The sequence below is a fragment of the Cygnus atratus genome, chromosome 3 (assembly GCF_013377495.2).
Source record: "Cygnus atratus isolate AKBS03 ecotype Queensland, Australia chromosome 3, CAtr_DNAZoo_HiC_assembly, whole genome shotgun sequence".
NCBI classification, from domain to species: Eukaryota; Metazoa; Chordata; class Aves; order Anseriformes; family Anatidae; genus Cygnus; species Cygnus atratus.
The window spans coordinates 26,258,110-26,271,436 of NC_066364.1; the positions used below are offsets into that span (position 1 = coordinate 26,258,110).

At 35.5% G+C, this 13,327-nt stretch overlaps 1 protein-coding gene across 2 annotated transcripts in view; it reads right to left on the minus strand.

Moving 5' to 3' along the window:
- Positions 1-13,327, minus strand: part of COL21A1 (collagen type XXI alpha 1 chain) — an 84,904-nt gene that overhangs the window by 20,170 nt on the left and 51,407 nt on the right. For both annotated transcript variants that reach the window (XM_035542983.1, XM_035542982.1), the window contains 2 exons: positions 6,658-6,702; positions 6,251-6,304 (listed from right to left, as the gene is read on the minus strand). In XM_035542983.1, coding sequence (XP_035398876.1) covers positions 6,251-6,304; positions 6,658-6,702 — 99 coding nt within the window. The remainder of the gene's footprint in view (positions 1-6,250; positions 6,305-6,657; positions 6,703-13,327) is intronic.

Here is a 13,327-nt window from a genome sequence, read left to right on the forward strand (position 1 = left end):
ACAAGGGAGAAATAAAACCCAGTTGTTCTGACTTCCTTTCTTGCACTGTAACTAAAAACCTACAGGAAGGTAACTACATGAAATCAGTACTCTGCAAGAAGAAAACTTTCTGATGCAATATTAAGAAAGGCTTGAGAACATAATCTGAAAACTAGGGCATGTAAAATTACAAGAGAAAAATATGTCCTGAATAAAAATAAACAATAATTCAAGAACATAAAATGTAGTGTTACTTCCCTGTTTTCCAGATCTGACACTATTTATGTGGCAGATAAATTAATAAATTACTGATGTTGGCAATGTAATAGGGATAGTTATTACTGAAGAAGAACTTGTTACTGAAGAATTTTCCCAAGGTATTAATAGCCCATCCACAAGCTTTCCATCTGTTTTTTTCTGGAACAAACATATTCAGTGTGACTAATACAAGGAAAATCCCACTATCTTTTCTGGCTAAAATTCCCTAATGCCACATAACATATTCAAATATTCCATGCATCAGTTTTCTACTTATTTTATCAGGTGACAAAAGATACATTAAATTGAGTTGTCAGGAAACATTAATATATTATTTTCAAGTGTATCACAGAACCAGATGTTATTTACGTAAAGACAATTTGAAGAAAAAAATAGTGAATTACTTGAATAAATATGTACATTTTGGAATCCCACATGGCTTTATTATAGCTGCTGATACAGCCTCCCCTCCAGCATTTTGTTCAGCTTTATTCAGAAAGAACTGGAGAAAAAATTTCCAGTGATAGATAATAAAAATGATTAGAGGAACAGGTGAGAGACCAAATGAGCACATATTAACTAGAAGTATTTGAACTTCCCAGTTCAATGCTTCTTCCAAATGTGATCCAAACAACTCCAAGAACAGGTTCTCAAGGAAATTTATTCTTTCAGAGAAGATCTTCAGGGAGCTGAAAAAGTCCTTTAAGTTCATAAAAAGAAAATTAACCAGTGTACTCATGTTATTCTAAGGGGCTTTTGACAGCTGTAATATAGTGGTCATGCCTATGGTGGAGTAGGGAAAAAAATACTGCTGGATGGATGCAGCGTAGCTGTACATTGTGCAGGAAATTCTGAAGTTATTGGATGACAGAGTATTCCAGAATTTGTAGAACACAAAACTAGATTCAGTCTTCCTCTCCATCTAGGAGTGCATTGGTTTCAATTGATCCTATATTTTATTAAGGAACTTAATCATGACAGAAGAGGTGAGATCATCAATAGATTTACAGACATTCATATCTGTATATAATCTATATAATATAATCTATAATCTATAATCTATATTATCTGGAAACCAGAGTCAAGTTTTTCTACACCTAGCATTATTCAGGGGGCAAGTTTGGGGTGCTCTTTGTCTTAGTTCTTCTGAATCTTCTTTGATGAAAAACAATAAAACAAAGTGAAAAGAAGAAAAGAAACACAAAAGAAGATGAGATTTGTGGACCATACTACTTTGAAAAGTCAATTTACAGCTTAACAACTTCCTCAGCGTCTTCAGGTGATAGTCCGCATATCCCTTTGAATTGCACATGGCTGTAAGTAATTTTCAGCACAATCACCGCATCCTAAAGGAAAGAGTCCTTTATAGAATCAGTAATCTCAGCATCATTCTGACAAATGCAAAATGGAAACTAGAAGACCACCTCAAAAACAGTGACAGATGAGGTGTACTTGTGTGGGAATGGAGATACATTACTGAACAGACAGCAAGTGCTGACGTGCACAGTGAATAATGATTCCTGTTTTGGATGTGCTCCTGATTAACCCATCCAATTACAAATGAAGGCTAGCATGTGATTCAAGTACAATTCAGATGCAAGATAAAACAGAAACTTTGGATGGATCTGAAAATATTTTCCCTCTGAAAAGTAAAGTTAGAATACTATTCAGGTTTACACATCTGAAGTCCATCCACCTTCTGAGTGGACATATAGGCAAACTTTCCAGACAAATAAATAGAAAACAAATATCCAGTAAAAAATAATCTTCCAACAATGGACATAACATCTTTTAAATCAAAGACTTTCTCACCAAATAATCAACTAAATAATTCTGTATAAAATGATTACATCCTAAGAAATTTGGAGCAGAAAAAAATATGGACTTGCTTTCAGGAAGAGGACAGTGGGAATTACAGATACTGAAAGGACTAACTGATGTATATAATCAAAAAGATTAAAACACTAAGATATAATCAAAAACATTAAGGATTGAAAGGAATCAGATTTAGTCTTAGACCGAGTACGCACTTCATTTAGCAGAGTAGGTATATACTGCTCTTATTACTAGCAATAATTGCAGAAGAACATGCGATTTTTAGAAACAACAATGATCCAGCATCCACACATGTTATTACTGGAGTGTATGGTCTTATCTAAACCATAGCATGGAGAGCATGGCTAGAGTCCTTATCACCAAGCTCAGAACAATCCAGAAAACTGGTTAACTCTCTTAACTGGAAACATGTGGGCAAGATCTGGTAAACTCTTACATCATCTTCTGGTGATTATTGGACAGCCATAGGAACATGGGAAAGGCATATAACATTATCTCTCTCTCTGACTTCAACTCTGGAAGTACAGAACTCCAAAGGAAAGCAGAGTATACTCCAAAGGAAAGCAGAGTTGAAAGCAAAAGAAACACAATCTTGGAAAATTTTAAAATTAAAATGACAACAAAAGCAAATTTCCCTGTCCTGATTCAATATTCTAAAGTGAATGAGATTGTCTGGCACTATGTTCAAGACTCACAAGAGACTCAGATATCTGATAAAATTATTTCAGTACCTTCACATCACAGAAGACATACTGTCTCATTACTTTGCTTGGTGATGGAAACCATCATGTTTTCAGTTACTGTATGCTTATAGTGAGCCCTTAATCTGGGCTCCACCCAAATAAACTCCCCCTAAAGCTCTGAATTCCAATACTTTAAAGTACTTCTCTGGAGAACTGAATCCTGGTTTCAAGTACCCCTAGCAGGCTCTCTCTCTTAGGAGGAAAGCATTCCACAGTAACAATATGGACATAGAGGAGAATGAAGTACCATACTCTTCCAGCACTTGCATATAAATGACCCTTAGGCTAACAGTTACCTTCATACTTAATTGGTTAATTTGGGAAAGTAATAGTGTAGTTCCCTAATTGGATAGTCCAAGAAGGACAGGCAGGAACACACAGTTATGTAAGACTGCACATACCAAGATGGTCAGACACATTTTGCTGACCTCCATCTGAACAAAGGCTCACGTTAGAATGGTGAATGATGCATCAAGATATAAGCCCCAAATAATTTGAAGTTCAGGTCTGCCCTCATATACTCTAGAAGATGGTAAACTTAACTGGGTTAGGTTTTTGTGTGACTCAGCAAGAAAGCCAGAGGAACAAAAGGTCCACAATGAAATGCATGCATCCTGTTTTTCTAGGTTCCTGTCGCCCACCAAAATGAAGCATGAGCTCCTACAAGAAATTGGGCAAACACCACTGAGAGCAGAAAAGAAAGGTTCCTGAAAAGATTATTCCTGTCCTGCAATGAAGGGTAGATATTGACAGTAAGATGACCATGGCAGAATAACACCAGGCATTCTGATGACTTAGAGATGTACATCAGTCCCCTTTTAGAGAGCCACTATTTGATTTTGCAGATATAAACAGGGTTTTCTTTAAGTTCAGAATGTGCCCTATCCTTTCTCCTACTTTTTTAACACTGCAAAGTGGCCACTGAAACCCCTTCCTCTTTGGGAGTGGATAAAATCCAAACTGATAGCTCATGGGGTCAAGAACAAATTCATTACTGATGAAGCTTTTTCAAAAGGAAAGATCTCGAAAAGAGATGTAATAGAAAAATTGAGAGATAGAAAAGTTATGAAACTGAATGACACAATCTGTTAATGATTGCCAAAATCCAAGAATCTATAGCAGTGTACTCTCACCTGTTGCTAAAATATCAAGAGGCTTAATGTGATAGCAAGGACAGCAGAGAGAACAGTTCACAACTTTCACCCCCAGTTTCAAAACTTCAAATATGCCACTGGGCTAACAACTTACATTTGCCATAACCTTGCCTTGTGATGTTGATATTGTGACTTCTACACATAGCTTCCCTATTTAGGGATAAAAAGATCTGTGCCACCTATACCTACAGACATCACTTTCAAAACTGCTCAGTCTCTTCTGTTTGCTAAATGCTATCTGCTTAATTCCAGTGATTTTTCTAAAACTCTATCCAGAGTATTTTCTTCCTGCTACTACTCAAATCCCTCAGCCTTGTCCAGTTAATTTTAATTTACTACTTCATTTTTCACTTCCATCTCAGATAGACTGAATTATATGTTAGTCTCTTGTTTATTAAAGCAACGCTGTCAAGGTATTCATTAGAATTTGATGTTTCTTCTTGGTTCTGGTACTGGAAACTTTCGCTGTTACCACAATAAAAATCACAGATTTGGACTCTGTGATGATTTATCTTCAAATATATTTTCTAAGCCAAGTAAGTTAAACTGTATCTTATAGTTTCCCATATAATCATATTTATCTCAGTAGTAGCACTATAGAAATGCTGAAATTTCCTGATTAAATATTTTCACTGAAATGCTTTCTTGGCTTTCTAAGAAAGGGAGGCTGTGTATTCTATTTGGATTGAGTGTCAACAAGCTCATTACATGCAAAACAAGCAACGAATCTCAAGATAAAGCAACAAGGTGAGAAAAACACAAATTTTCTTCTTCCCATTGCTGACACATTAAAAGACACATCAGACACACAAAATAGAACATCAACACAATAAAATAACTGCACATGCCAGTCAACTTCAAATCAAGAAATGCTATCTATTTTTTTCTCTGACATGCTACTAATTCTGTAGCCTCAACACAATTGCATAAAATCTCTTATACTGCCATACAGCTATATACAATAAGAATAAACAATGAATTTCTTATAAGGTTAAAACATTTTAGTCATTTAGTCCACCATGGTCCATAGAGATAATAGCATCTATAGTTAGTTCTATACAGTATTTACTTCATTTTAGCCATGATAGTCCACATTAATCTGCTCAAAGTCAAATATAGAGTGAAACATAGGTTCCTTAAGTAAATAAAAAGTCACTTTGAACAGTATAGTTATGATGCCAAGTTGGGCACCTTTCAGGAAAGTCAGAAGCATTTTAGCAAAGAGGATAAAATACATCAAGCACTAAACAAAAATATTGAGGTATATTAAGGATGGTTAAAAATGGAACCACATAAACATTGCTGAACATTAGTGATGTGGGGATCAGGCTCTTCTCCCTAGCACCAAGTGATGAGTGGAAATGGCCTCAAGTTGTGCCAGGGGAGATGTACGTTGGATATTAGGAGAAATTTCTTTACTGAAAGGGTTGTGTGGCATTGTACCAGGCTGCCCAGGGAAATGGTTGAGTCACCATCCCTGGAGGTCTTCAAGAAACATGTAGATGTAGAACTTAATAGTATGGTTTAGTGGTAGACTTGTCAGTACTAGGTTAAACGTTGGACTAGATGAGGGGTCTTTTACAACCTGAATGATTCTATGATTTCAACATAAAAAGATAATTATTTTTTAAGCAGCATATGTTCAACTAACAAAGAAGATCCTATTAATTAATGAAAGATTTCTAACCATCTTCTGTGATTTCTAAATGACTATAAAGAACACAGAAATCACTCTACTTAAGCAGTAACTAAGATGTGTTAAGCTAGACTGTCCAAAAAGACTAAATTATTTTCAATTTCCTATATAACAAAATAAAAATTTCTTTTTAAGCATTTTGGGAATTTTGTGACCTCGGCTATTCTCACAGTCCTTGTTGAAAGTGAATATTTTTAGAAAAACATCCCGATATTCACATTCAGAAATCCATTGCACACTATGACAATATATAATCCAGTCTATACTTTCATAATAAATTGACTTGAGTACCTTCAGAGTTAAATCAAAGTTAAAGTAACTCAGAGAGTAAATTCACACTAATGACAATGTGTTTGCTGGATTTGTTTATCAAATGTGCAGTCTGAAAACTATCAATTTTAAAAGAAAATTGTGTATATATTTTGGGGGATAACTTATAAATTAGACATGATCTGATCCTATTTGCAAATGTGAAAATGCTAGGTTGCTACTATATGTGCTTGTTTGCTTATCACAGGTAGCAAACAACAGCATAAGAATTATTGGTACTTCCTGTTCATAATAACATGATTCTGCAGACTTACAGTTTCCCCTGGTGAGCCTTTTGCTCCTGGTTGACCCGGTGGTCCAATTTCACCCTATATTTTTTGGATACAGAGAATATTTGTGTAATTAATATATGTACGATTAACAGTTGTGTTAAATTCCCTTTAATTATGCACATCTGTTTGAGTAGGATTCAAAGTATTATGACATTAACTTTGTTACTTTTAAATTATGCATTCCTTCTGGAATAGTAGAAATAAGACCTAATAAGAGATGCCAAACATGCCATAAGCATTTTGGAACATGTCTCCTTTCATTTGCAGCATGATTTGTTGTCCTAAATCTCCCCTGTGAAAACTCTCCTCTCAGTACAGGTTGAACCTTTAGCATAGAAACAGTATATATATGCACAGTTTTTAACTGTGTTTTGAGTTATTAACAATACCTTTTGTCCTTTTGCTCCTTGATTTCCAGGGATTCCAGGAATTCCCTGAGGGGGGAGGAGGGAAGAAGGGAGGAAAAAAAAATCTTTTAAATATATAGAATATTTTATCCAAAAAATAATATATTAAAAAACAAGCAAACAAACAAACAAACATGTCCTCATATATTTAACATTTGATATATAATAAGGGTTCCAAATATGGGCAGGAAATAGAAAAATTAAAAAAGAAAGAAAAAAACAGGTATAAGAAAAGAGCTTCAGCTGGAAACACGCAAACTATTTCATCTGGGGATACAGCGAAATAGCAAAGTTCAGTCCCTCCCTGGTGCTTTCTTGCCAGAACTCCACATCTGCCCTGGACAGGCTCACATACTCCTGGTTGCCCACCAAAGGTTGCAATGCTGTACTGAAAACCCTGACGTGGGGAAAGAAGCCACTACTCATTATTCATAGGATTCCCATATAAGATAGAGCATGCCTTCCTTCTTCCATCAAAAGTCCTGTCCAACAGGACATCAGGTTTGAGTACCACAAATCCTATTTTCCTATTTAAATTACAGTGATTGTAACAGAACACAAGAGAGAGATATTATCATATGTGATGTGTGCTAGCTCCCACTTTCATAAATCTTGAAGATCTCTATCATTTCCTCACCATCGTCGTTCATTTAACTCTACAATGTATCTCATACTGGTTTCTTAAAGTGACCATTTATCTGAATATAGTTTAGCTTTAAAACAAAACTCCATATATACTGAAAACTGTAATCTGTATTCAGTTAATCTATTTTTCCTCCTAGTTAAATCCATTCAAATTTTTTGTACAGGTACTGTTCTTACTTGTACTATTATCGATCTGCAGCAAGGATTTGGTATATAGACTTTGTGATTCAATCACATTGAAATTAATATGCTATAGTGAAAATAAGTGGACTATTCTAGACAACACCAAAACAAACACATTCTATGGAAAAAAAATCAACATGAATGTAACAACCAGAATAACTTAACGGTTTCCATATGCACTACATTTGTACACTGCTGGCTTGGAAAAGATAGCTCCATTGCTTTGCAGATTATACCCGGCTTCTCATTAATGAACCCATCAAGCAGAAGCAGTTCATTGGTCTTTTTGCACGACTTAACTATGGTATCCTCAGCATCTTGCAAGTCACCTAAATTCCAATGTATGTATCATTAAAAGAAGAGATCAAAGAATATAGTACAAATAACTGGAAAACAAAGTCTCATTCTAAGACTTCCATTCACCTTGCATAATGTAAGTCTTCTGGCTAAAATTCTGTCCAAAACCATCTTTTGCACAAATAAACTGATAGGAAATGGAGTGCATTTATCACCACATTAAGAACTTCCAGACCCGACCATGACTTCTCAGTATATTTATTTAACAGTTAATTTCTGTAGCTGTAAAACGTAAAACTAAACTATAAATATCCATACCAGAATTTCACACAATTTTGAAAAAAATCTCCCAGTAGGCAGGAATCTTCTTTTACTGAAAGGATGCACCACAGCTTTCCATGTTTACATTTCTAAGTTATGTGCAGGGCTGAGAGAAGACCATTCCACATACTTATCCAACACAGGGAATGATTTACCATTATATAAGCATGCCTAAGAGAAGAAACAGAATGTCCTGCTGAGCTCTGTCGAACTTCTGGGCTAAAAGAAATCGCTGATACAAGACATTTAACTTTACCTTTATTCAGTGGCAAAGAAGGACAAAACTCAAAGAACAACTGTAAAACTAAGTCACTGGGCCATTTTTTTTCTTTTTTTTTCTGATTGATTCTGCACTACTGAAATGCAGGGAATTTAAGCTCTTATTTCAGTGGGAGATGATCCAGACCCTCAAAATTCTCTTACGGCTCATTGACATTCACTCAGCTAAGAATGAATCTATCACTTATTTTAATCTGAGTGATTCCCAGACTACATGGGGTGGAGATTTGCACAGTTATTCACAAATCAGTTGGCACAGGAGAAGGAGAATGAAGCGGCTAATTTGTCCTTAAAGAATGATTTTTTCCCTTAAGGATTATTTTTCTCTATAGCTCTCATGGTTCAGCAATTGCAAGGACTAATTTCTGTAGGTTCAGTTCCAGGATGCTTAAAACAGTAAATTTTGTTTCCTTCTCATTGTCTACTCCAAATCTATTACCTCCTTTTACATGGATAATCCCTGGTAATGCCAACTAGAATTACTTGCACTGTCCCAGAGGGCAAGGTTAAAAAGTAGCTTAGATATCCAGAGTTTCTTCCCTACCTTCTCAGTCAAAAGCCAAACCAAGCTTTGGAAATGTATTAGTATCCTTGTTCCTAAACAGAGATTTAATCCACAGTACAAATCCTCAAAATCTGAGCTTGCTTTTTCCTTCTATCCACCATAAGTAATAAGGCACTTTTAACAGGAAGTTATGCTTAATAGGGTGACATAACTATCAAAGAAACCTTAATCTCTCTATCAAAAGATGTATTCTTCTGAGCATGAGGTGAAACAAGTTTCACTCCATTTGTTAGATGAAAATGCAATTTTTGTGAAGTGCATATTGTAACTAAAATTATCACAAATGCCTGTGTTTAATCAAAACTTAATATGAAACAGATTCATCATGCAATTTTTCTGCCATTAAGGGAAACACAATGTTTGGAACTACTACAAATGGGAAAATTGCCACCCACAGGGAGTAAGAGAATCAATGCTATGGAATAATTCATGATTCACTGGGCTAGGGAAAAAAATGCCTTTAGGGATTTTTTTTTTTTATTTTTTTTACAGAGCTTCTAAGCAACATTTTGTTCATATGAAATACAAAAAAGGTTGTAATTCTAGATTTTCTTTTCTTCCTCTTTCCAGAAGACTTATTTTAAATGGTTCATATTTATCATACATACAGTTACAATACCAATAAACATAGCATTACATTTCTAACCAGAATAACTACAGATCAAAGCATCTACTGAGCTTTTATGCTTTCTATCCTTAAACACATTGGACCATCTTATACTTCAGAGTCAGTTCATTTCTTGATGTTCTTTCACCTCAAATTTCATGTAAGGCTTAGTCAATTTGGTATTTAAAAAATAAGTTTATTGCAAGTCTTACCACTGCCTTAGTCAGCTCTTTCAGCATCAGCTGTCTGACTTTCTTAACCATCTTAATTTCCTTCAAATGTCTTAATCTTTCCTCTAAAATTTTCCCCTAAATGGAGAATGTTCCCTTACCCCTTTATAAGCCTATATTAATAATTTTAGCAAGTGCTATAGACACATGAAATTTAAAGCCAGCAAGATATCCTAGTAAGTCAAATTCATAGGTTTAAAACTTTGGCTTCTCTACTGCAGCCTTATCATGCACAACTAAGTTTGTGCCTAAAAGCTAACATGATCAATCACATATCAGTCTGACAGCTAACTAAGATTTTTTAATTTGAGATACAGCTGTGTTTCCCTTTTATTCATCCTCCTTTGCCTGATGATAGGTTCCTACAGACACAGCTAGCAAAGCCTCCTGAGAATCTTCACTAAGATTCTTGACTAAGAATCACAATAAAAGTAACTGTAAACTAGGATATCCAAGGGTAAAAGGAGTTCTGGGTGTCCTTTACATGTGGGAAATACCACTGCTTAGCCATTGGTCTCCCTGCTTCACCACAGAGTGAAGTTTGCCTGGACACGGAACTAAATCCCTTGATGCAGTCTTCCTCAGTAGCAGCCTCCACAGCCAGGAATTCCGGATACATAAAAGCAAGAATTTGTTTCAATTATGATGATGAGCTTAAACAATTCTGTATAAATACTCTATGCTATCCCAGTTTTAGCAATTTAAATATATCTTCCATTATTTGATAATATCTGGCAGATATAATGGATTTAACTGTAAAAGGAACATGGTTTCACAATCCCTGGAAAATCTGTCTTGCAGCTTTCCTTAATCATGAAGTGTCTATTTTTGTTTTTGGATGATATTAAACAGCTGGATTTTTTTTCCATGCAATCCAACTAAAACTCCATTAAGTTGGCCAAGGCTTTATATATAAACCAACTAGGTGCAAGCATTTTTACTTAAGGTACAAGCTACACTTCTCAAAATATTTCACCCCCTTTTACTAGTTAGCACCATGGATTATTTATATCTCCCTCATGCTTATGAATAGCAGAAGAAACCATGCATAAAAGCTTTTGCAAGAAGAAAGCAAAAATTATTTTACTCCTAAAATGAGCATTTATCAGCTTATTCTATTATTTTCTGCTACTACCATGTGCCTGGTAGAACATCACTCTTTGGCACTGGTCAACAGCTTTGGTATGGAATGTGAGAGTTTCTAGACTACAGAAAACATATGCATTACCATAAAACCTTCTCTCTAGGAGATACAAAATTACAGAATATTTTCAAAAGATTCTCTGTTATGAGCAAACTGTTTTGCGGTTAATTCACCAAGAAGATGGAAAGAGCATTAGTGTAATCATCTTATTTTCTAAAGGCAGGTATACAAAACTGTAGCCTTTCAGCTGTCTGCTTTAAACAGACTTCAAGATACATGAGAGATTTAGTGGAGGTATGTTAAAAAAAAAAGTACAAGTCAAAATTTGAATAAAAGTACAGTAACAGCCCAGATACTTTTTAAAAGATTAGAGCAAATCCTTGATAATCCTAGAAGAATGAAAGACACAAAACCAACTTGGATAATGGATAAAACTCTTCTGCTGTGGGAAGTAGCAAAATATGTGTAAAAGAAACTCAAAAGTTGCATGTTACTACTGACTACCTGGAACTGACAACAAATAAAAATGGGCTAAATACAAAGAAGGGTTCCCACATACATAGTGAGTACCCACTAGACTAACATTGCAGCTTTAAACTAAATGCAGGAAAGGAGAAAGCATTACCAAGATCCTTACAGTTATAAGACCAGAGTTTGCAAGCACTTTTTTTTTTGGCAAGTTGCTTATGAAAAATGAAACACACATACGTTACATGTGGAACATAGTGACCCCCTGTTGCACTGCCAATAACACAGAACTTGGAAAACTGTAATTTGAAAGCTGGAAATTTTAATAGAAAATGAGAACTGTGCATATTCTCTCACAGGGTGAAACTGATGTTACTGTTTATTGCAATACACTTCAAAATAATATGAATAACAGACTCATCAAATCTTTGTGGATCCAAAGCTAGTCAGACAAAACCCATGTCCCCAGCCCCACAGGTGACACTGCAATGTCCTCCCTCTGCCTGTCATGCCACGCATCATGGACTGTGCAAACCAAGCACATCCACTGGCTAAAAAGCTCAGACAGCTTTAAACAGCTGACAAACCCAGCCATGTTTCATACTTACTTGCAAACACATTGATATTCAAGCAGTTACATATCTTCAAAATGTTATAAAATTTCTCCACTAACAATTTATGCAGAAAAGCTTCTGATTGATCGCACAGTTTTGACCACCTTGCACATCACAGCGCAAGGTCAGGCTGAGGATGGCTGAGGGGCACTGATTGTTGCTCTGCTCCTTGCACCCAACCCTCCTGGCCATCTAACACTACAAGAATTGCAGTTCTGCTCACACAGATCACACCGGTGAGGAAGAATGTAATTTTGGGCTATCCCCCTCTCCTGTAGTAAGGGGCCACGTATTTAAATTAGCAAGGAGTAGGTTTAACAACAAATCACACTTTTTTCCATATGGTGGATACTGTGAAACTTGTCACAGGATGTAGCAAAAGAAAACAATAAAACTGTGTTCCAAAAAGGACCATAAAATTACTAGAGAATTAGTCCATTGCTGGCTATTAAGTAAGGTGGGCCAGCATGCACTTTTGGCTAAGGAAGTCCCTAAAGACAGTCAGAATCTGGCAGTAAATGATGGGGGAAAAATAAAATTCTACATACTCCTATTAGGTGTCAGAGAAAAAGTTCTGTGATAATTCCTTTGGTCTGTTTGGCAGTTCTTACCTGTGTTTAAGAAACAGCTAAACAAATTTGGTGTGGAGAATGGGATGAAACTCTTCCAGAGCACAAAGTAGGAAAATCATAACCTGATTCAATTAGTAATTGCTAAGACTATATTTAATTACTAAAACTAAAGCACGATCGAACTTTTGCAATGTGAGTCAAAGATTCCTTCTTAAATGGTCTAATATTTCTGCAGTATATCACTTCATGCTTTGTCTTACTGGATCCAAAAACCGTGTTTTTGCTGGTGCTGTAGTAATTTATTCCATATTGGTCCAATATGAGTAAAAGGTGTAAAAATCCTCAAGACAATTTGTTTTATAGCTTGACCTAAGAACAGGATCACATAACACTCTGTTCCACGTGCTTCATTAGCCCAGAGTACTACTTGATTCTGGTGTCATCTTTTTTACACCAATGGCTAAGAATGGCAGTATTTTTAAGTTGTCTGTCTGAAAGGAAATAGTTACTGGCCATTACATACATAAAAATGAAGCCTTCTGATACAACAAATGAAAAATTATGTATTTTTACTCTATTTTTTTCAGTTTGGGAAGGACAGGCCTTATACCATCACAATATTATAATCTTAGCAGAAGCATTAATTAAAACCTACAAAAGGATTTAAATTCATTCTGATTAAAGATTGTTTAGGTTTTCATTTCATTATGGATGGAAAGCCAGCCTA